Source organism: Falco biarmicus, chromosome 1, assembly GCF_023638135.1.
Source record: "Falco biarmicus isolate bFalBia1 chromosome 1, bFalBia1.pri, whole genome shotgun sequence".
Taxonomy (NCBI): domain Eukaryota; kingdom Metazoa; phylum Chordata; class Aves; order Falconiformes; family Falconidae; genus Falco; species Falco biarmicus.
Window position 1 is genome coordinate 77,318,345 of NC_079288.1, and position 24,528 is coordinate 77,342,872.

At 40.0% G+C, this 24,528-nt stretch overlaps 1 protein-coding gene across 6 annotated transcripts in view; it reads right to left on the bottom strand.

The window, feature by feature from the left end:
• The window catches only part of AFAP1 (actin filament associated protein 1), a 121,475-nt gene that overhangs the window by 34,140 nt on the left and 62,807 nt on the right, over positions 1-24,528 (bottom strand). For all 6 annotated transcript variants that reach the window (XM_056348670.1, XM_056348652.1, XM_056348661.1 and 3 more), the window contains 3 exons: positions 14,808-14,916; positions 9,102-9,313; positions 5,919-6,098 (listed from right to left, as the gene is read on the bottom strand). In XM_056348670.1, the coding sequence (XP_056204645.1) occupies positions 5,919-6,098; positions 9,102-9,313; positions 14,808-14,916 (501 nt within the window). The remainder of the gene's footprint in view (positions 1-5,918; positions 6,099-9,101; positions 9,314-14,807; positions 14,917-24,528) is intronic.

The window sequence follows — 24,528 nt, forward strand, 5'->3', positions numbered from 1 at the left end:
CAAAGCACAGGCTATGCAGTAACATCAGAAAGCTAGCTGCTGGCCAGCCAGACCCTGACACACAGAAACCCTACAAATTCTAAGTAAAAGTACTAAAATTGTAGATGGTTCCTTGTTGATCTCCTTGGGACCTGGTAAGAGATAAGACTGAAAGCTGTCCTGTGTCTGAGGAGCTTGCAGACCTCTCTCCTGGTGGATACCACGTGATGAGCTCAGGCTGTAGGTTGTGCTTACCACAGGATTACAGCATCTCATCTTGTCTCGTGTTCTCATGAAATTTACAGAGCACGCTTTCAGTATGATTGACTTCAAAAGCGATTAGGGAGTAAGCTGATGGCCTGACTGCCCATTTGCTTCACTTCCACGTATAACCAGGCTAGAAATCCATCCAGCCCACCCACCCCATCACTCCCATCTACCCACATTTTGCAGATACAAGAATTACTAGAAATGGGATGGACTATATCCGCTGTCTCTGCTGCTCAATTCTGAAGACAGAAATATGGTAAAGCTGAAATCTGCTTATGCACAACACAGCAGAGCGAAAACAGCTTTTCTCCAGATGCAACTCAGTATTGCTCACTCCTGAAACACTCATTTTTCAGGGCTAGAGAAGTACTGACTTTCTGTGACTCTTCAACGTTTTGGCATGACCGAACTCTTACTTTCTTTCTCTTTTGAACCCCTGCACACTACATAGGTTAGTGTCAATCTCCATCTCCTTAAGAGAGCACTGCAATTCTCTTAGCATTTTGCAGACAAGAAACACCGCAAGGAATTTACCTAGATAAATTAGAGGAAAAGCAGAAATTACTGACATCGTAGCCTATGCTTTAAGTTTCAACAAGAAACCCCCTTTACATTCTGTAGTGGAAAACATAACTGTCATGCATCCCTCAGGCTGAAAAGATTCATCTTTTTTCCTTATTGCTGTTTGTCTGAGCAAAGTGGGGATGAGATCCTAGCAGACTAGCAGCCAGCAAGCCTATCTTTAGCGCATGTATATCCCCTTAAAAATACTTTTCAGACTTATTTATCCAAGGAAACCCCTATACCATTTCTCCTGTGTTATAACCATGAAATCTGCTGCTATATATGGCCACTGGATGGGGCAGAGCCCCGGGACAGAGGTTCTGGGTGGCTGGGGAGGGAGCCTGGAGGCACTGCTGCCGCAAGGGCAGAGGTACCCTGCACAAGGGGACACACATCCCCAGCCCAGGTGGTGCAGGGATGCAGACCACACTTTAGACTGTAAATCTGAGCTAGGTATGATTTAAATAATTTTCCATCCAAAGCTGTGAGTAGGAGAGAGGAGGAATAGTATCTAGTCGTGAAAGCAGGGGACCAAGTCTCAGCCCTCCTTGGTTCTGCTACAGCTTCTATTCCTTATTTTAGCCAGAAACCTAAAGAAAACTTACAGCTGAGAAAACAAGCAAATAGGATGTTTGTGTTCTGGATTAATTGGTGTGGTTTTGATTGGCTTTTTTTTTTTTTTTTTCATTTACACATGCATCTGTTTTTTTAAGTAATGCATCGTTTACTGTGGTGCCGGTCACCCACCACCCCCCCCCGGTTCCCAGCCAAGCTGGGGTCCTCTGGCTCTGTCAAAGGCTGCACGGCTCCCATATGTCAGCTCAGTTCATCCCATCTCCAGGTTAAGTCCTCAACAGCCCTTACACACACGCACTGACCTCGCTGTGATTTGAATCAAGGTATCTAACACCACCTCTTTGAGACAACAGGGGTGTAAGTCCTGGGAGGTTTAATTTAGTTTGCAAAGCCTTCACCACTGGTGATGACATGAGGTGGAAAAAGAACAGCCTGACTGTCTTGGGACCCAGTATGTTCCTGACATTACTTACCAACTAACAAATGCTATACGGAAATCACTTGTACTGAGCACGCATCCCCAAACACACTTTCCCCACTCAGCTTTAAGGTATGGTCATTCAGCAGCTGACTCTACTCAGCTACAAAATGGAGATAATAACCTCTTTGGGGAGCATTACTTAAGCCAAGAAAGTAACATTTGAAGTGTTTTGAGATCTCTGGCTGGAAACTCCCACAGAAAGTAAGACCAGCCACACAGTGTTTACAGCTACAAGCTCAGTTTTTTGCAGATTTAAACTGGTAGAAGAGCAGCTCTGTCAGTAGTTTATTCTTCTTTAAAACTCAGTCCACATTAAGACTGGAGCCCAGAAGTTACTTGACTCCCCTCACTAAGCCCAGGGCAGTGAAAAAAAAAAAAAATGTTTTCAAGGACTTTTATGAGAGACAACATGAAGTTATCAGAGATGGAAATTGAGTAGGACAACTGGATTAAGAATTCTAGGAGGAGTGTTGCAGGGTCTCTGGATGACTGGATATAGTCACAACCTTGACTTTCTTCTCTCTTCAAGGCAAAAAAACTTTCTTATCACAAGTTCAGAACTGACTGAACATTGTCACAATGACAGATGAAGAAATGTCTACTTATGCCTGAGAGATTCACTGCTCAATCACAGACCCTCAGCTGAAGGGACTGCTGCAAAATGGCTGCACGCTGTAAAATGAAGAAAAGTTAACAAAGGGTGCCTAACGTCAGGGAAAATGAAAATCAAGGCCAGTACTCCAAAACGATAGATTACCTCTCATGCGTGATACGACAGAAATACATTTTTGCTGGAGGCAATGGTAAGACGAAGAGGTGGCCTTGGGACCAGCCACTACCACCATTTTCTTCTACTGGTCTTCTACAAAAGGCTACTTCAGAACTTAATTTCTTTGGCATCCATGTATTTTTAATATTGAGAGCAGTTTTCTGTGGCCTGGCCTGAAGGTCCTGCACACAGAACGCATTCATCTGTATGAATGAAGCCACTAAACAACCATCTTGCAATGTCATGTTCTTAGTAGTCCTATTTTTCCCATAGCATTTCTCAGGGATGCTGACAAGTAAGCACAGCTTCACCAGTCTGCTGGACGTGCCGAGACAAACAAGTAGATTTAAGACCTTACATGATGACAAATGCACAAAAGTGCACACAGATGCACATACACTCAAGCACACATGGAAAAAAGCTCATCTTTGGGTCAGGGTGTGTAACTGCACACACTTTTTTCATGTACATTTTTGTGGGAATGTTTTAAAACTCAAGGATGGAAAATTTGACCACTTTCTGTTGCCCACCGTATTACTGCTATGATCTCAGCTCTAGCCTGAATTTGTACTAGTTATGCTCCTTGCTCTGAAATCGACAGGCTCTTTGGGGACATCAGCTATCTTCTCTTCATCAAGCATTTGTTAGCTGGTAAAGCTGAAACTCCCTTTGTGGTTTCCAGTCTAGACTTTAATCTGCACTAGGTTTATCAGCTGGGCTTTTTTGGTGTCATCTTTATGAAACAGGGCTAAAATATTCTCCATTTATTTTGCACTTGCTTTCCAACAGGCATTTTAAAATTATTTACTTAAGTAAATCTATTTTATACCGGTAACATTACATTAAAAAAACAATAATCTGGTTTAGCTTTCATGGGAAAATCTAGCCTCCAACTAGAGGCTCAAGAGTAAAGCTTTAATTTGACACTTATATATGAATTCATGAGAACTGGTTGCTCCTGAGTGATAACCTAGCTCCACTGGCATGTATTGGTACAGCATCTTTGACAGAGAAGGCACCTTATGATTTACAAATGTGGTTGTGGTGACCCTTCTTACTGTCCATCTCTGAATCTGCCTATTTTATTAACTACAGAAGTCACACACAGCTGAGAGAGTGGTGGGGAGGACCCCGGCCCTCTGAGTGACAGAACCACTTCTCCCAAGACAGTTTGATCTCCGTCTCCATATAGGAACTTCCTACACAAAGCCACATATGATTATCAGAAGCTCATTTTACGGCTTGAATGAGCAAAAAATAATTATTTTCGTAATAATAAAAACAAGCCTCAATTTTTGCTACATTTTAAAAAACATAAAAAGCAATGTGTTTTTCCACAAAAAGCTATACTTCTTGAAAACACTGCAGCTGTAGCAAGAGCTGCACAGACCACTTTTGGCTAGCTGTTGGATCAGCAGTTTGTACTGCACAGAACAGAGAGCTGCGACAGCGCTGAGCACTTGGAAGTTGAGCATACAGCAGCACTGCCATGTACCTGAAAGAGTTTTTTTATTAATAGGGAGTTTTGCAGCATGAAGGAACTGAATAAAGTGCTGTCAGACTGCCTCCAAATGCTTTGCAGATACCGTATTGCCTGGCCATTCACCCTTGGCACACACAACTTCGTTAACATGCAACTGTACAATGTATTTATTTATTTATTTATTTAAAATAATAAATAAATGGAAGGAATAATAAAGGAATGCATCTGGGATATGGAAAAATCTAGCACTGCTCTGTCTGCCTGCCTGCCTGTCTGCTTTATGCACAATTTAATAAAGAAAAAGAAAATTATTTTAATGAAAGTCTGCTAAATGCCAATCAATTCAGCATTACTAAACCCATGTTTAGAACAACACAGGAAATCACGGTGCAGTTACTATAATCTAATTACAGCAGAATTCCCTTGGAAAAGAATATGACCTATGAACTTCTTTCATTCCAATCGGTGTTTTTGAAACTCTAGGTGAGCTAGTGGGGTACTTGGATGGTTCTAAATTTTAAAATTTAAAACAAAATATGGATGTTAGAAGAAGCCTAACAAATACATGGCTGTGATTAACTTCTATTAAAAAAACAACAGAGAGTGCCTTTTTGAACCTAAGATACAAACTCACAGTCAAAACCAAACACACACAGAGACACAAACCGCAAACCCCCAAAAGGTATATTCAAATAATGAAAACCAGGAAATTACAGATTAATTTTCCATTTAGTAAATTACCCCACAGCAGAACTCATACCTCTTAAGCTGCATTTTATGTCTCTCTCTTATGCAGAAAAACAATCTGCCATCAGGAAATTCCTGTGTGTTTAATTTGATTGTATTTGGAAAAATACAATTTATTCTTAGAAAAATAAGCACCATATAAGGTCAGATCAGAGCACAGCATGGAGAATGCCTCATGAGTCTTATGCTTTCAGATTTCTACATGCATTTAAAACGCTGGATCTCAAGGTCTTGAAACAAGCTACTGAAACAGCAGTGATAGTTTCCCACACTGCTTCACTGACCTCCACGTTTGAGACTGGCAGAGTCCAACATAAATACTAGTAATCTGGTTAGGATCTAAAACTGCAGCCCTCACGCTGGGATTTTCCACATTTGCAGACACTAAACAGAAAGGAGTGCAAGATGACAAAACCTCATTTCTCAGAAGTCTGTACTTCCAGAAAAAAAACATAACAGATGATAACGCTGCTAAACCAGGATTAGCAAACTTGAATTGACTTCAGGAAGCTGAAGGCTATTTCTGCACGCAGAGCAATTCAAACAGGTATCTTCCCAGATACCCTTCTTTTTGAAAAAGTAACTATGACACTGGTATCCCAGTTTTTGCAGGGTAGCTTACAGCAGCTAGGCATCTATACCACTTCCAAAAAGCAACCTGGGTGCCAGCCCCCTCCACCTTAGGGAATTTGAACCTCCAGCTCATTATCAGTGTGTCCTAATCACCAAAGCTTTCTGGAACACGAGCTGGAGATGAAGCTGGAAGGGAATTTGCCACTTCTGTCGATTCCAGATTACTGTGCAATTAGCAGCAAAAACCACACGCAGCAGCAACACCTGCGTTAACACTGAGCTGCCAGTCTGCCTGAGGAGCTGCTCCGGGACCTAAACATTAAGTCTGTATTTCTGCAGTCATAAATTACATAGGATTGAAGTGGGCTCAATTTGCCTGAAAACTGCTGTCTGTATCTCAGTTTTTAACAGCAACTGAGAAGGCAGTGGAAGCGCTTTGTGAGTGGAAAAGCTCCCGGTCAGAAATGCCCCCTTACCTTTAGCCACTGTTCCGCCTGCTCTTTGCTCTGCACTGCCAGAACCAGGGCATCTGCTCCTTGGTGTGAGATTTTCAGCTCATGCTTCTTCTTTTTGCTGTCTTTGGGAATGTATGTGATACTGCAGTCATTCAGGAGCAGTTCCATCTGGGGCTGCTGGTCCTTGGAACTTTTGTAACACTAAATAAATGCAAAGAAAGTTCAAAAGTTAGATATAACTTTTCTGAACCTTGGGGGAAAGCTGTTATTATATGGAAACGCTGTTTTTTAATTTTAATGCTTTTCACACATCCCTTTACCTCATACCACAGAGTTCAGCCAATGCCAACTTTGCATTTCTCCTTCTCATCCCCTCTGTAAAAGCAGAATTACTTCCAGACTGACATTGACAGACTTCTTCTATTGCAGGACAGGTAGAAGATATAGAGAGCATTAAGCTTCTCTATGTTATCCTTATGACTCAACCTTGACCTTGATCAGGTAGGAAGAGGGAGATACAGGGTATCTGTTCACAGAATAAACTTGTACAGTTAATGACTTTAAAGCCCAGATGTTTACCCTGCCCTCCATCAACAGCCCAGCACACCAAGGCAAATCTACATCAGTGCCTACACACTGCAGCTGCAGGGGCAGTGGCACATGCCTCGCTCAGCTGTTCTTTTTCTTCAATATTGCCACAGTGTGGAAAGGGGGCAAAGCCCCACTTTTTCAGCTAATACAGTTTAATAGTCATTGCACGAAGCTGCATAAATCTCCATGTTAGTTTACTTTGTAAGCTCCTGACTAAAACTATATGACTTACATATATGTATATGACGATGTTTTTTTCTCTCATTAGTAAATGCTGTCAATTAACAGCCATTTCATGCTGGATCACTGGTGACCTGCTCTAAGTTTGAATTGGTGATCTAAAGGTGAAGGGTTCCACGTTGCATCACTTGTCCTATAAGACCCTAACCCTATACCCACCTTCCAACACATCAGGAGAGCTGAGGTTCCTAAAGCTGTCATAGTGCCAGACTACAGAACGTTTAACTGTGTATATGAACATCCAGTTATTTTATATATTTATGTAAATCGGGCTTTCACTCTTACAAATAAGCACGAAGGCTAAGAAGGTATCTGATTATAAAGAGGTATCTGATAATAAAGAAGACTAATTATTATATGCATACATAGAGTATAAATGAGAACAGTAAAAAGCACAAACTTTTGCATGTCTGTAGCAGTGTTCATGTCATGATGCAACTGTCAGGAAGACAGTAGCTGTTAAAAGTATGTTATAAACACTGTAATTTATGCTGAGTAAATACAGCTACTCTAAACCAGACTCTGCAGATCACTCATAATCTTCATTCCCTCTCCAAAGTCCATTAACTCAAAGTTTCCCTAGCTTGGTCACAGATTTTAAGTTTGTAACATTAAAAAAATATTGTTTTCAAGCTATGAAATCTTGAAAACATACAAGACTAGTCACTTGAAGCAGCAATAAGCAGCATAGAATTCCCTTTATATTCATTTAAATATTTTAATTACAAATATACATCACTAAAACTGAAGTATCTATATATTAAAGACTAAGTAAAAACAATTCCCTACAAAAACTGATTTCTAATGTCTAATTCTAGTTAAAATATTTTGGTTTTATGATGACAGTTGCATTTATAACACAAGCAATTACTAATCCCTAAGAACATATATTTGTTTTACTTGCATATCTCATAAGTTAAATGTCTAAGTCCTCCTTCAAACAATAAACCAATCTTGTGTAACTTGGTATTAGACTCCTATTGTGATTTTTATTTTTTTAATCCCCATTACAGAATTACTGAAAAACAGTCCCTATAAGGAAATTAAACCTTTTCAGACCACACATGTGGCTAAAGGAAATGAAAATAGAAAAAATAACATATTTCTACACAAAACAACAAACATAATTGTAGAAGAAATATTGTGTGACTTCAGAGAAAAATCTGACTCTTTCCCTCTTTCTGTCTTTTTCTTCAAGCTATTATCAGACAGTCCTGAAATTTGGTATGATCCTGATATATGATGCTAAAAATGTGGGCTAAGGATAATGGCATTATATCAAAATATATAATAAAAACTGAATCAGGATTAACATTCTAGTCAACATTTAAACAGAGGACAATACAAAAATTAAATCCTCAGTAACCACTGAAAACTGGCAAATTCATTCAAGCTGTATTTTCAGAAACCTCTACTTCATACCCTGCTATTCTCTATACTGCCATAAGCAAAAATATACTTGGGAAGTGAACACACCTAAGCTACATTGTGCCAGTGTAGAATGCTGAGGTTCTACAGAAAATGTTCTATCACTTGTTAATCAGCTTTTAACATTTGTGATACTGCAGTAATTATTAGTTACATGATTAGTAACAACTGTTGGAAGCACCAGACAGGAAGGTAGGGAGTGCTTAAGACCCCAACATATTTAGTACTGTAAGTATTAGTTCACTTATAATGACACAGAAATAAGTGTTCCCCTCTATTAGGCTCTCTTTTGAGAAAATAAAAATATATCAATCGCCAGATAATTATAATTTACTAACTTACGCAATCTTTTTCTGGTGCCTCCAATCAGAAAGAAACATAACAGATTTGCTTAAGGAACAAATACATCCACTTGTTTCTTTCCTTTCTATAATGCAGCTGTGCATCATGTGAATACTGCATCTGTAATTACCGCAGAACAGATGGCAAAGGTTTAGTTTAAAGTGTATACATTACCACGGCATATGCTGCCAAGTGAATTCTCAGCCTAACAAGGAACTTTTCTCTCCAGCGGTCTGATCCAACAGTTCATATACAAAGCTCCCTATGAGTTTTTTTGTCCGCAGGGAATGAAAGATTGGATTTACAGTTTCAGCAATTTTTTTTCCAAATTAAATATGTCAGAAGATAACAGGCCAGGCTTTCTTTCTAGTGTCAGGGAACTGCCTGGGTTTAAGTTTAAGTGCAATAAAAATCAAAGTTCCAAGTGGCTAAAGGATACACTTATAATTTCAGTGCTTCTCTGCTTCTTGGGTAAATCATGACCAAACTCTTTGGTAAGGCCACTGTTTGCAGAACATATTCCAAAACCCAGATTCTTGTAAAAAATAAGTACATCATCTAAAAGGTACAAAGAAAATATAGCTAGATAAAAATAAAAATTACCAGTAGTTTGTTTTCTTTGATAACACACAGTAGTTTGGTCCATTGCCCAAATCGTTTCTTTCTAAGGAGGAAGGCACAGATTTTGGCATCCTTCACCAGATCCATAGAGGCCTCCTCAGAAGGCCACTGATGTCTCATTTTCTTCCCCTTTCCATCCTCCTCCTCTTCATCGTAGGATTCGTAAGAGCTGCTCATAGCATCTGAGTCATAATCTTTAAGAAAAGCATGAAAGTGTCAAATTAAAACATTATAGCCATGAAGCATACTGAAATAATGGAAAATATCAACAGGGTACATTTTAAGTTAAGGCTTTTGAAAGTCAGCCACGAACAAATTACTGTCTCAGTGCTTAGAAGTATCAATACATTAAGTTAATTGAATAAGATGCTGCTCCATTATGAAACTTTATAGAAGACCCATACTGACACCATGGGGATTTTAATTGAAAGAATAAGCTGGCAATACATAGCTAGAATTTTAGGTAGTGTTTTATTAACTTCGAAATACTATTTGGTAGATACCTTCATCTTTTGTAATTCTTTTACACGGAAACATCTTCATCTTGCCCTATCACATAACACAAAATGTAGGCTCAGAAATGTCAGTATTAGTACAGCATGTTAAGAAACAAACACTGAATATGATGAAGGTCACAAAAGTACATCACAGGGCATTATCTACCTATCATAACACTTCATATAATTCTCAAATACAGCACCTGCACTGATACAATTAACGCTGAATAGACAATGCTGTTCCTTGAACTCTAGATTCTGCTGGAGTCGAAGGCTTTCTGCCAAAATAAGTTTTGTTATGTGCTTTGCCTAAAATCCTTAATCCTGCTCCCAGTTTGGTGATGGAATGGCATGATTCCTTTTTAATTAAACAGTTTGCTCAGGCTTTCCATTTTCAGTGATGCAGTCAGCTCCAGCAGTTCCCTCAACTACAAACCCAATTTGCCATTGTCACAGAACCCTCTCTTCCACCATCCATACTAATTTATTTCTTTGTGTGGGTATGTAGATAGAAAGCCCTTCAGATAATAACACCTGAAGGCATGACGGCTATCCACTGGCACATGCACCCGTGGAGGAAAATTGCTTGGAATATTTTTAACAGCTGAAATTTCATCTAAACATTTCAAGTAGACTTTGATATATTTTTAGGCCAGAAGTTGGAAGAAAATCTCTCATTTGCTTTAGCTGGGTATTTAGGACACTGTTGGGAGGTAGGAAGGAGACCTGGGACAAATGGGAAGAGGACAAGAGAGTGGATTGCTGGAAAGCTCATTCTACGTCAGCTCCTCCCTACGTGCATGGCCAGAATGGGATATAGCCAGACCTCACATCTCCCGAACAAGACTAGATATTCCAATCCAATTTGTGGTTTCACAAAAGCGTACAAAACAGTGTATCTTCATCGCAAAGTGAAATGAAAATAAAATTTGAAGGTCTGGAAACTTTTTTTTTTTTTTTAATTAAATTGAATTGCCATCTTCTGTCAATTCCATGGCGCATTTGGTTTAGGGCAGCTCCACGTGAGCAACTGGTAAAAGCCTCAGATGATTGTCAATGGGAAAACACTACACTTTTTCACTTGCATTATAAAAATCAAGAGAAAGATGGAAAATTTTGTTAGATGTTTAAGCTGACAGACTGGGAAACATTAATTTCAGAGTATTTATTTTTGCGTATTTGTTTAAAAGAATGTGTATGATTTAGTAGAACTTGCCACTTCATCTCTTCTTTCTTCCTCCCCATGAAGCAGGAAAACGTCCTGAAGAAAAGCCTGCCAAAACCAGAACCAAACCAAAACCTTCTCCCCGCTCCCCCAACCTCCTTTTGGAGTGGCTATCCACAAACTTCACACAGAAACACCAGGAAATGCTTGAGAGCTCATGGACCAGTCTCAAGCACACAGCAGCATGCCAGTCTGTTCAAAGCCAATGATTCATGTGGTGTCATGAAGATGTAAGGTCTAGTCATTAAATTAGTGTCTTCAAGAAGGCCTTCTCCCAAAGACACAGGCTAAGGGACAAGCTGCCATAACCTAAAGTTGCTGTCTCTCCGAGAACTTCATCTTTTAACTCCTCCTTTTCCTTTTCCAAAGAGAAATATTTAGATGCCCATAACCTCCTCAGCCCTTTCCTGAATTTAGTACTGATCCTTGTTGCAGCTGTGCCACACTGTCGCAATGTTCACCTTGACGTTTGCTCCCTTTCTATGAGACTATTTTACCTCATTTGTGATTTTCTTCGAGTCTTGGCAATAATAGTATTCTGAAACTTTTTTTTTTTTTTTTAAGGTAAGAAGCAGAAGTCACTACTCATATCTTGAGATATGGAAATACTACTCTGTTTGATTTTTTTTTTTTTGTTTTCTGTTTAATTACTGATAAGATATTTGGTCCAAAACTGCAGGAGTGTCTGGGGGCTAATTTTCATCAGATCAGCTGGAAATGTGACTGTACAGGAGGGACACTCCCCAGTATAGCCTTCCCAAGAGAGTGGCACTGGGTCATTTTTCTACACCCTGAGTAAACGCTGGAGAAGGGATGTTTGCATGACAGAGTCAAAGACTTTTCTATCGGAGGTTGGTCTATCAAATATGCCTTCCCCATCTGCATTTTTAAGTGCATCAATCAAAAGGATGCAAAAACTGAATCTGTTTTAACATGCTGGTTTTCCTTCTTCTTTAGGACATGGTTTAGCCTTTTCATATTGCAGAAAAGAAGGTTTCACCTTGGATAAATTTACCAGTCATCTATTTGCCATATATCAAAAAGTTGTTTTGCTACTTACCATGAACCCCATGGAATAATCTCGGCTTCTTTTCAGCAAAATTAATGGGTTAGATCATTGCTTTTTTCCTCACAACAATAATTTTTTTTCTTACAGCATGTTTTACCAGTTTCAAAAAGATTAATTGTAGGATGTCCTGATTCAGACTTCAAAGTAGAGATTGAAATTCTGTATATTAAATATCCTACAGGTACTTCCTATGTGGCTCACGTGCAGTCCAAGTGCAGATTTCGTGTTAGCCATCAATTGTATGATCAGCAGGGGGACTCGGCTGGCACAGCAGTTGCAGGTTCATCCAAATATCTGTTTATAGGAGGATGAAAGCCAACAGGAGCTGCTGAGGTTCCCACCCTCTAACGGGATCTCTGGGGACCTGCTGCCATATCCTGCCCATTAACTGTTCCTCATGTTTCTTCTCTTTCTGGTTTGTGGGACTCTTGGCCAGAAGAAGAGTTTGCTGTGTGACTCACACCAGGAAGGATGACCACCTTGGAGCACTCCTATCATCCTGGCTGAGACTCTGTGGCTCTTTGCCACAACCCACCTCTACTCTTTGTTTCTCCAGACTGCTGCACCATACCCAAAACAAGGCTTTTGGGCTCTGAGACACAAACCAGGACGCTTAGAAAAAGTGAAAAATGCCTTTCCAAAACCAAGTGGCTTTATTCAGCCTATTAAAGCCTCCTGAGACTCTGGATGCACTGATACAACACTCCAATGCTGTTAATCTCCTTTTTTCTTTTTTTTTTTTTTTTTTTTTTTTTTTTTTTTTTTTTAATCTTCTGCATTTTCTGATTGCTCTACCTTCTTTTGACACTGCCTTTTCACCCTTCACCAAAATTTTCCACTGTTAAGGGGTGAAAATCACATTACTTGTAACAGCATATTCCAAAGATTAGTCTGTAATAATTTAGGCACATTGTGCCGACCAGGAGCTTTTAATAAAGTGAGAGTTATCAGACAAGGCATATACAGCCTTGTTTTCATCTACCTGCAAGTGTTTGTTTGCAGATTACAGGGATCTGGGGAAGTGACGGATATTTCATTCTCTGGTATGTAAGCCTCTTTGCTACTGACATTACAAAAATATCCATAGGCATATAGCCCAACAGTTGTTTAGCAGTTTATTCTTGCTTCTTTTAGTGCTTCTTAAGGTCTTCTCTATCTCAAACAGGCAAAACAGCTAACGCTACATCTTTGGTTAATACACTGCTTCGGTGGCTTGTTTTAATTATCACACAACTGGATTTAGTGGAAGTTTTGCTTGAGTGGAAATATATTACTAATGGCACAGCGAATTTAAAAGTAATTTAATTACCAATGAAGAGTGGAATACTTTTAACACAAATTAAAAGGGATGATAAGGAGTTCAGGACCTAAGGAAATATAGCAAAATCACAGCAAGTGAGATGGTAAGTTACACTAATGGAGCTTTAAATGCCTGGATATCGGTACTTAAATTACAGAATTTAATCAACTTTTAAGGCTGACATCCTAAATATTTTTATGGATTTGGACGGCTAAGTACAGTAAAAAATCAGTTTCATATTTTGTCTGTTTTTTTCCCTAGATGATCCTTTAGTAGTGCTATTAATATTTGTACTATTAATATTTTTCTGCCTAACCATGGCTGCTGTTTAATGACAAAACACAAATCAGCAGTTCACTGGATTACAGGGTGTAGCAGGACCACCCTGCAGCATTTCAAGGGAGGAGATGAACAGAGGAGTGATGCTGCTGCTCTGCTAAGACTGTATTTTCCTTCACTTGCTCTAAAGTATATTAAATTCTTTCTTACTTTTCATTTCTTAGGTAAATTCTGAGCTGCCAGATAACCTCAGTTTGTGCAACATACAAACAAGTAATGTTCTAAGGTGAGCCCTATGTATGTTTTAAGAACAGAGATATTAATTTGTTCTGGTTCAAATAATAAAAATGGGTATAAAATGGGGAAGACATGCCTTTAATCTTTGGGCCACAGAAATAATGACGAGTGACATATCAGCCATACACAAGTAATAAATTACTCCAGCCAACAAAAAAGCAGAAAAAAAGAAAAACTTCGCGATTTTTTGGTACATAATGTCCTGTTTACTGCCTCCGTGTAAATGCTCAAAGCAGTCATTTCAGTGTTTCGGCAGTGTGCTCTCAGCACAGCTCCTCTTAAGTGCACATGTCTTTGGGTAAGTATCTGGACATGAGAAAGAGCATTTGTGTGTGAAGAAGGACGCTCCTTCTGGTGGTCAGTTAGGAGGTAGCCCTCTGCTTTTTGCTCTAAATGAGTAGCCACAAAAATAATGTCATGTGCATCAAATATGGCTTGTGGGAGCCAGCATGGTTGCTTTATCCCTTTCCACAATGGGTCATCAGAAATGCTGCAAATCCCATCTTTCCAATGATTCCCTTCTTTTTATTTGTCTACTTTAGCAAGTAATTCAGTGCAATACAGGGATACCAGTAGATCTGCAGATCAACACCGCTTTCTGAGACCTCTACAATCACAGTATTGTGAGCTTAGAGGGGTTTAGCCTGGACAACATTTAACTCAGGACTCCTGGTCCAATGCCCCCACCATCTTTGTGGTTGAAAGCTGTGCAAAAAAGCAGTGGCTGATTTGGACCCTGTATCTCCAATAACAGCTGGAACATATTTATGTGCACCTAATTATGAGCTCCAGGTTTAGCTTCCTCCAAAAGGAGCCTGGTTTGTGCACAACAGAACAGTTCTGCAAACCAAACCAATGCACGGCCGATGAGGATAACCAAAACTGGTGCCAAATGGTCTAAGCCACGCTTATGACCCATCACCACTGCAGTAATAAAGATGTAGCTGTCAAATACTAAAAAAGCTGAAGGACACTGGAATTACCAATTGCTCAGAAAATGATCTGGAAATATATTACTCACTGGAAGTGATATACTCAGGAGCCTTCCCAGGACTAAGTGGCACCGCCTCTTCGTAATAGCCTTCAGGAAGGGAAGATGTTGGTAGTGGTGGAGGCCCATTGTCTGGTGGCTAAATGAAGAAAAAAAAAGAAAAAAATATTACAGACCAACAAGGTGTTAAATTAAACATGGTTAGAACGTGCTCGCAATCAGTGCTAATGTCACCAGCCTTATAGACCCGATGTCTGCTCTTGTGACTGTTTCTTATGTTAACTATCTCTAAAGGCAAGACTCTGGAAGGGTGAATTGGATGTTGTCCTTTGAATAAGGCGTGTTCTGCTGGGTAACATCTTTTAGAAGTGAAACAGGTCTAAATCTAAACCTCAAGTTCCTCTTAGGTCGTTATCATTAAACAATAATAAGTAGAGGTTGAGATTTGAAGCAATAAAGTGACTTAATCATGCTTCATGACCTTTACCTCCACTCATGATGAAGCAGAACCTTCCTGCATGTCCTCCGAGTCCTCTGGGGATACAAACACAGTAGGATCCTACTTGCCACTGCTAAGGATGGCAAAATCAAGAAAACAGCTAAGCTCTTTCTACAAGCATTAAGCGGTAAAAATGTTGAAAAGATATAGCTCTCTTTTTAAGAACTAGAAATCTGAAGGGTCTATGTAGGAAAGAGATTTCTTTGCATATACCACTTAATAGTGTTAAGGCTGATTTATTAGTATTTTACACCTAAAATAACTTGTATTACAGCAGCACACAACAGTTTGGTTGCACATTTTAGAAAAGTTAAATAGCCTGGGCTGGCAGAGATAAGGACAGATAATTTAGCCCATATTTTCAAAATGTGTTTTGTTTTTCAATGGCAAAACAATTCTTAATATAGACATTAATTTTTAAAATGCTATTTCTACATAGTGAAAACTGAGCTACATCCAATGAAACATTTGGAACAGCAAGAAACTATTATCTGACAAAATAAATATTTCAAATACCAGGTCAAATTCTAAAATGCTTCTTTTCTAAATATAAACCTGCTTTAAATTTTAAACTGACTGACTGCTGGTATGTTGATATAGTAACAAAGTAAATTTAGTACTCTGTGACTTCTTCCATATGACTATACTGATCTATTTCTTTAACAAGTACCAAAACAACGGTATTTTATAGAACTCATTCATATTTGCCACAGGCTTTTAGTTCTGTATTTTCGCATTAGAAAAAATACTGAAGTCTTTTTCCAACACCAGCGGCTAATTGTACTATTACAAAAATGTAACTTGTAAGCAGAGTCTCATTTCTGCAGTAACATTTTTTTCAATACAACTTTCTCTTTTTTCATGTAATGAAAGAGATGTAACAGTGTTTGTCTGCATTAGACTGATCAAGTCTAAACTCAGGGAACAGAGATAATGAAGTAAGAAACTAGTCAGGGTGGGCTTTGGTCATGGTCACACACAGACATTTCTGGACTGCAGCTCAGGTGGGCTGAACAGTCTAGCAGGGGCACAGAGCCTTCGTCCACATAACACAGATGAAGCCACAGTGACTATAGTCCTCTTTTGCTATAGAGCTAAAGTTACGTGGGAGAAACCTGAGCTTTAATAACACATGACATTAGCTGTAATGAAATTATTTCTGTGGGCACACAGAATATTTCTGGATTCATCTTTGCGTATTTCAAAACTAGACATCTCCAAATCTCATTACCGATTACACACCTACTCCAGACATCTTGTTCTTAACAACATCAGCAAGAAAAGTCCCACCCTTGGTGTGCTCTGCAGCTAAATTCATATTGAGTAGGTTATTCCACCTTGCAGAAAGTGCTTGTGTATTCCCAATGTGCAGGAAGGCAAGAAGCTTGTGACTAAACCTGCAATCCAGCTCATCCCACGCTGACTTCCCCTCGTTCACCCAGTTAAAATCAGAAACTTCTTCACAAACAATGAACCAATTCATGACTGAACACAGAGGTTCTTGGTCAGATTGAGATTTACACTAATACTACTTCTACATGAAATGATACAGCCAATTTCATGTGTCACACTCAATTACAGATAAGAGATGGCAATTACTGTTATCTACAATGTGAACCAAATGAGTTTTCCTCACAGACCAGTTTTGCTAGAGAAATTATCAGACCTAGAAGCAAAATAATGGAAAAATACAACTTCAAGTGTAGTGTCCCTGTCATTCTGCTGAAAAAAACCCCAAATTACAAATCTGCACATCACAGCAAAACAAATGAGTCTTTCAAGGTTTGCTGCTGTGCAACAGGCATAAAGGGACATTAAAAAAATATTACCTGTTTGTTAATATTGGAAAAATTGCAGAAATTATTAATTTTGCCCTACAAACCTGCACACACCAGCTCCGTGTGGCATGAAATGCTAGATACAACAGAGGAAACTGCCTTCAAAGAGTTAGTATTTTCTCCCTTCATGCAGCTGGGTAGAGCCTTGCTCAAGTGAGTTGGGGTCAAGGTTTGTTCCTGGGGCAGTGCAGATTCATACCATCCCTTTCATTAGACAGATACATTAATATCTTGGTCTAGCCTTAAACTATTTTTCCCGTCAGGTGTATATACAATATATGAAATTCCTATCATTATTAAACCTAATTCACCCAGGAAATACCCGTCCCAAGAGGCATTCCAATTTTGCCTTGACACAGCACCAAGGTTTCAAAGCTATCTTTTATCCAGAAACAAATAAGAGGTTCCAATACAGATCGGGAAGTGGGGGGTGGGGTGGGGGGGAATCCTTGTTTTTAGACAAAATGTTATTCAGAAAGAAAGAAAAAAGGAAATGAAACACAAATGGTGCTTGTCTGAATTTGACCCTGCTGGAGCACCAGTTACTTCATACAGCTGGGGCGGGCTGGTCTGTGCAGCCAACGTCAACACAGATGGAATCCATTGCTGAATTAACCCAGCCCTCCTCTCTGAAATGCGTTTTGCAGTGCTTGCCATCACAAAGTTGAAAAGAATTATAAAAAAGATTTTTTTAAAAAAAATAATTAGGAGAAACAGGAACATCCAACATTAAATACTTTCTGATTAAAGCAAGGATGTTTTAATAGTGAAAGAAAATTCAACTGATTAAATACAAATAAAAATATCTCAGTCAAATCTGTACCACAAACATCTACATCTTTTGGGAGCTATGGAATATGTAAGAGTTTGAGCATCAAGAAATGTAAGAAGTACATCTGAGTATTCTGGTATTACTTACTAATATTTACAAGACTTTTTTTAATGATTGCTAGTTGTATTGTTTGATTCTTTCAACTTAGCAATTTTTAGTGGAATAATTTTGATGAAGTTAAAAATTACAAACTGAAATAACTCTTGATTCAATAACTTTTAATTAGTTTACATGAAAGATAAAAAGGCTGTAAGACCCGCAAAACTATTCACATATTCTATAAAAGGATTAAATCTCAAAAAACCTTAGACCATGTGTAGTTTGAGGGGTAGCAGGAGGAAAGACCTGGCAACCTGCAAAGAAGGCATTAGCACAAATTTCTGCTTTCAGGCAAGAGGGAAGAAAACTAGAGAATGCTGTCTTTCCAGACAAATGGCCTTGCTCAATTACAGGAATAAGAACTGAGTCAGAAAAAGCCCCACAACCGTTATTTTTATCTCATCAGAGAGAGCAAAAAAAAAAAAAAAAAAAAAAAAAAGAGACAAAGATGAGTGAGATATTGTTGCCCAGAATAATACCAGTAATACTGATGAAGGGCTTTGGCAGGTGCTGGGTCTGAGACCAAATGAGAGATGCTTTATTTGGAACCAAGAGGCGGACAAGGTGATAATTACACTACAGAGCTGAGATCTCTGAAGACAGTGAAGACTGGATTGTGCAAGGGATGCCCAACTCCAGCTTACAGGAGTTTACAAGATGGATTGCTGAGAGAAAGAAACAAGTGTCTCCAAATAACAAGCAATATTTACCTACATCGTAAAACTCACTATTCTACTGGACACTATGAAACAAACTTAGTGGAAATACTGATTTTATGGCATATTAAGGTCTTCCCTTCCACCTGCCTCTCTGTGTTCCAGACAGCACAAATAATCTCTTTCTTTCGTTATTCTAGCAGATAAAGTAATTTTTCTCCCCCTTCTGTGCGAGGGTACCGAGCAGGTAGACAGTAACACTGACTAGCTGATACCTGCTGATGATACGGAATTATATAGCGTGGAAAGCAGTATGAAAGACAGAGGAAAATAAATGTCATCGTTTAGGGGCCTGAGGATATAAAATCACTTTACACCCCAAGGAAGACTTACATTCTGTAGGAAATAGAAAGAAACAACTCCCTTTATGCAATGATTTAGGATGTGGAGATTTCCAGCGCCAAGCAGTGGCTGTAGCAGAGGCTGTCAGTACGGCTGTGCGGCAGGCAGAGGCTGCCAGCAATTCCAGGGCCATGCTCGCGTGTGTGTTACTAGATCAACCACCAGTTCGGATCCAGCCGGACTGTGGAGCCAGCTGCTACGTAACCCCTCAACACTGAAAGCAGCAACATGAGACTGGAAAAGTGGTCACACACTGCATAATAAAGCTATTCAGAAGCCAGCAGGCAAATGTGGGCTGTCAAGAAGAAACCTTGACACATGCACGTGCCATTTGCTTCGCAGCAAGCTCAGCCATGACCTCTGTACAACCCCAGTGCATCCTCAGCCTGAAGGGTGAAGGGTGCTTACACGTTTATGATCCTTTTCCCCACACGTAAAAAACGGATGCCCAGAAAGCACGATGAATCAACAAACTGAGTATCAATACAATTGGCAAAATTACTGACCACACATTTCATCCAAGCTTCGCTGTACCACTGTAAAGGCTGGAAATTGGGCATTAGTACTGTCCTGGTTTAGGCTGGGACAGAGTTAATTTTATTCCTAATAGCTTGTACAGTGCTGTGTTTCAGATTTAGTATAAGAATTATGTTGATAACACACTGATGTTTTAGTTGTTGCCATGTAGTGCTTACTCTAAATGAAGGACTTTGAATTCAGTTCCCCGTGCTCTGCCAGTGAGCAGGTGCACAAGAAGCCGGGAGGGGTCAGAGCCAGGACAGGTGACCCAAACTGGCCAAAGGGATATTCCATACCATAGAGCACCACGCTCAGTGTAGAAACTGGGGGGAGGTGGCCAGGAGCCACCGATCACTGCTCGGGGACCGGCTGGGCATCGGTCAGCAGGTGGTGAGCAACTGCATTGTGCACCGCTTGTTTCTCTTGGGTTTTATTCCTCTCTCTCTCTTTTTCCTTTTCATTAATATTATTAATAGTAATAATAATTATTATTACATTTTACTTTATTTCAGTTATTGAACTGTTCTTATCTCAACCCATGGGTTTTACTGTTTCCCAGTTCTCCTTCCCATCCTACCTGGGGCGGGGGGCAGCACAGTGAGCAGGCAGCTGCATGGTACTTAGTTACTGGCTAAGGTTAAACCATGACAAGTACTTGCCATGCACTTGGTATGGAAGCTCTGTAGATAAACTCCAAATCGGTAAGGCACTAAAGAGAAATCACCATTTATTGCCAGCAGTTGAGGACCTAGATGGACCTTAGATTTATTCAGGACAAAAGCACTGACCATATGGGATGTTAAGACTATACTGGGCTGTACAGGAGGGATATATTAGCCTGAGTGTAGACAAGCAGAAACGGAGAATTCTTCATTTGACCTCAGCTCTGTACTTTAAGGTTATTAACTTCTCAGCTTGTCAGCTGGACCCTATAAAACCAGGAGCCAAATAATGTGAAAGAACTCTAACAACTTCTCTTTTCAGCTTCTGAGCACCTCTGACAAAAGACAGCATACCAGCCAGCCAGCCATCAAACTCAGCTTTTTGGACAAGAATAACCCTGTCAGTCCCACCTCAAGGTGGGTAACGGCTGCATGACAGGCTGTTGGTACAGTCCCACCCAACCATCTCTGAGTGCACCCATGCAATTCCAGCACACGCCTCTGGGTCACCACTGTTAGCAGGAAAAAAACCAAAAGGAATTGCCCAAGAAATCAACAGCCAGTCAGACATGACTGGAGGCCCAGCAACCCCTGGCAATCCTACAAAGAGCTGAACTGGTAACCCACCAGCTCCCATGGCAGTGCCGAACAGATGGGGGGCCAGCATGAAGCGCTAGTGGAAGTGATTATCAGGTGGAGGGTGAGGATAAGCATAAGCAAAGTGCTTCCTTAGGGTGATCCTGAACAGTGACTCCAGCGGGTCTAACACTAAGAACAAAACAAGGTACACGCTTCGCATGCTGTCCTCCAGGGAGTGGAGATACAGCTGACACAGCCTAAAAGTGTGCCTGCTGACTCAGGGTTGAGTATCTAATTAAAGGTATCGCTGGAAAAGTGCTTAGTATGTAGAGTATAGTGACTACAAAAAGATCACAGCCTCAGAAAGCACAGCCTGATGATGGGAAAGGGATATGAACAGACTTGCTTGCATTTAAAGAATGAATCAGGGCATACTATGGCTCCACAGTTTGATCTGAAGATTGTCTGCAGAGCACTGACACAGAAACCTCACCAGGAACTGGGTTACCATCCCAGAAAATGCAACACATCTGACTTCTACTTAGATAACCCAATAACCCCTTTAGCTAAGCAACAGGAAGGTAAAGATGGCAGTGATGAGGACCAAATGGAAACAGTAAGAAACCAACACAGAATACTGACTGAGTATAGCACCCAGCAGTTCTTGCATGTCCTTTACAGCAATGTCAGCCTGCAGCAGAACCCAGGCACAAGCTCAAATCTCTGTTCTTGCCATTGTATTTAATTAATGTCTGAGATATTAAATAAAACTGAAAAGACTGGAGCACAGAATGCACCACTGAAAAGACAGATAGCTGGAGGAAGTTACACCCAAACTCTGTGGAAGACAGGGGTGCAAATAAATTCCAGACCCCATGGAAGTAACAAAAGAGAAAAAAAAAAAAAAGTCAAAAGTGAAAAAGAATAAGGCAGAAACAAAACCATGGTATTTCTGCATCATTCAGATTTTATAATAAAAGATTATTACACAGCCAGTTGGAAGCATCACTTGGAAAAAACAATAGAGTTGACTCATATCAAGAAAAGGGTCTGGGTGTACCAAGAAATAATAATAAAAAAAAGGCTAGGCAACACTTTCATGCATATTACAAGAGAAAGATGAACCTGAGTTTTAAGCAGTATGGGGTCCTCAGTCGGTGGTGGTTATTGTAACTGGGCTCAAACTGTGCCTATGTTCCCCAGCAAAGACAAAATCACCTTCCTCTTCCAGGCTCATCCAGGTACACAACGTGACAGTAAGGACAAGACCAGGCAGTACAGTGAACAAAGTGTGCGCAACACCATTTTCGCTGGAACAACAGTCTCTAAGGGCCTGAGCACCACACAAAAAAACCAAGAGGAGCCTTGGTACTTACTGCCCTAATTCCTTTCCCATGTGTTTGCACACAGAACTTTTAATGAGCAGGGTTAGGAAAGAAAATAGGCAGGTCCCTAACTATGAGCACAGGGAGGGTGTTTTATGGACGTGTACAGCATAGAAACAAGACATGAAACACCTGAGGCCAAAAGTGTGAGCATGTTATGAAAAATGGTGGGACAATATCCTACCAAATCTGTGGCATTAGTAATTTAATAGCTTTCTTATATGAAGGTCAAAGAGAATCAGTAAGCAAAGACAGAAAAGAGGGCATATAGCTTCACTATGATCATAGAAAGAATCTGGTAAAGCAGTTCAATTCTACTTGAAACCTGACCTGAGCTCATCTAGTTTAAATGCAAATTCCAGTTAAAGGCAGTCAGGAACAGCTCATTCTGGAAGCTTGGACATGAAGAAAGCTTTGAAATACGGTGATGTGCATCATTATAAAGGTATACTATAAAAGAACTGAGAAGGAAATTACTTTAAAGCTTTTCTGTGATACCATTTCCAAATGTGAAATAAATCACCAACAATAACGCACCAACCCAACCCAGGACAAACGGGAATGGCAACTACAGTGTCCTGCAGGACATGACCAACACAAAAAAGGAGGCTGCAAACTTTCCTTTAACCTTATTCCTTATGCAATCACATGTGATGACTGAAAGTGTTCCACAACCACAGTGTGCTCAGGGGGCCAAGAAGGCCAATAGCATCCTGGTTTGTATCAAAAATAATGCAGCCAGCAGGATTAGGGATGAGCACAGGAACTCCCGGTGCACTCGGCACTGGTGAGGCTGCACCTGGAATCCTGGGTCAGACATTGAGGTGCTGGAGCGTGTCCAGAGACAAGCAATGAAGCTGGTGAAGGGTCTGGAGCACAAGTCTTACACGGAGTGGCTGAGGGAACTGGGGGTGTTTAGCCTGGAGAAACGGAGGCTCAGAGGGGGACCTTACTGTTCCCTACAGCTGCTTGACAGCAGGTTGTGGCAAGGTGGGGGTCGGTCTCTTCTCCCAAGTAACAAGTGACAAGACAAGACGAAACAGCCTCGGGTTGTACCAGGGGAGGTTTAGATTGGGTGTTCAGAAATACTTCTGCACCAAAAGAGTTATCAAGCACTGGAACAGGCTGCCCAGGGAAGTGGTAGAGTCACCATCCCTGGAGGTATTTAAAAAGACGTGTAGATGTGGTGCTTATGGACATGGTTTAGTGGTGGAGTTGGCAGTGCTGCTTAACAGTTGGACCCGATTATTTTAAGGGTCTTTTTCCAACCTAAATGATTCTGTGTCCAGGACACTCTGCTGTTCTGGTCACTTGCGATCAAACTAGAACACAAGCCTTACTGCAGGTGCATCACAAAAATACTGATACAGTTCACTAGAATCAAACCATAGCTCAAAATGAAACTGTTAGAGCCTTTTTCATACACAATGGAGGGAAATGAAACCCAAGAGGTGTATGATTGCAATTTCAAAGGATATCTGTGGCACAGGCATGAAAGTGATGGAAAAAAAGCTACTTAAACACAAGGACAAAGGCTGGCAGTGAACACTGGGATGGTGAGACAGCCTTCAAATTGAAATAGTGGGTTAAAGAAACCTGAATGCTAGAAAATAGATTTTGGTATGTTTCTGAAATGGTTAATATTTCATAATTGCCTGCAGTAAAAGCGACTGCACTTAATAATCAAAAAGGCCCCTTTATTTGTTCCTTCATCATGGAAGAACTTGTTGAGATCTGTTCAAACTGAAGCTATTAGCCAGCTCTAAGTGAAACAACTGCATTTTTGTTGAATTTATTTTTGTGGCTTTTACAAATTTTCTGCAAGGGAAAAACTCCAAGGCTAGTACTATCTCAAGATTATCTTTTACGTAGAACAGAGAGTAGCACATTCTTTTCAGCTTTAGAAGAAAAAGCAAGATGAAATAAAGATTCATAAGAACCCACCTGGCATATGAAAAAAAGAACCCTTGCTTTTGTTACAGCACTAGTCTCACTGCACACTTTAGAAGAAGCTTTAAGATTTGCACTTTTTTGGTTGTTGTTCAAAGAATGATTAATGTAACTGCTGATATATCACCTCAAAAATCCTTTTGATTTCAGGATGATTTTTTTTTTCTTCTCCAAGGACACTGTCTCCTTTCAGCATTTTCTAATAAATATCTAAGAGTATACCTGACAGGCAGCCAGATAAAGGGAGGCTGTCAAATCACTTCTCCACAATAGGAAACTCATTTATATGAAACACTCCTACAGAGTGACTGTGTACGTTGCAGGAAAGGG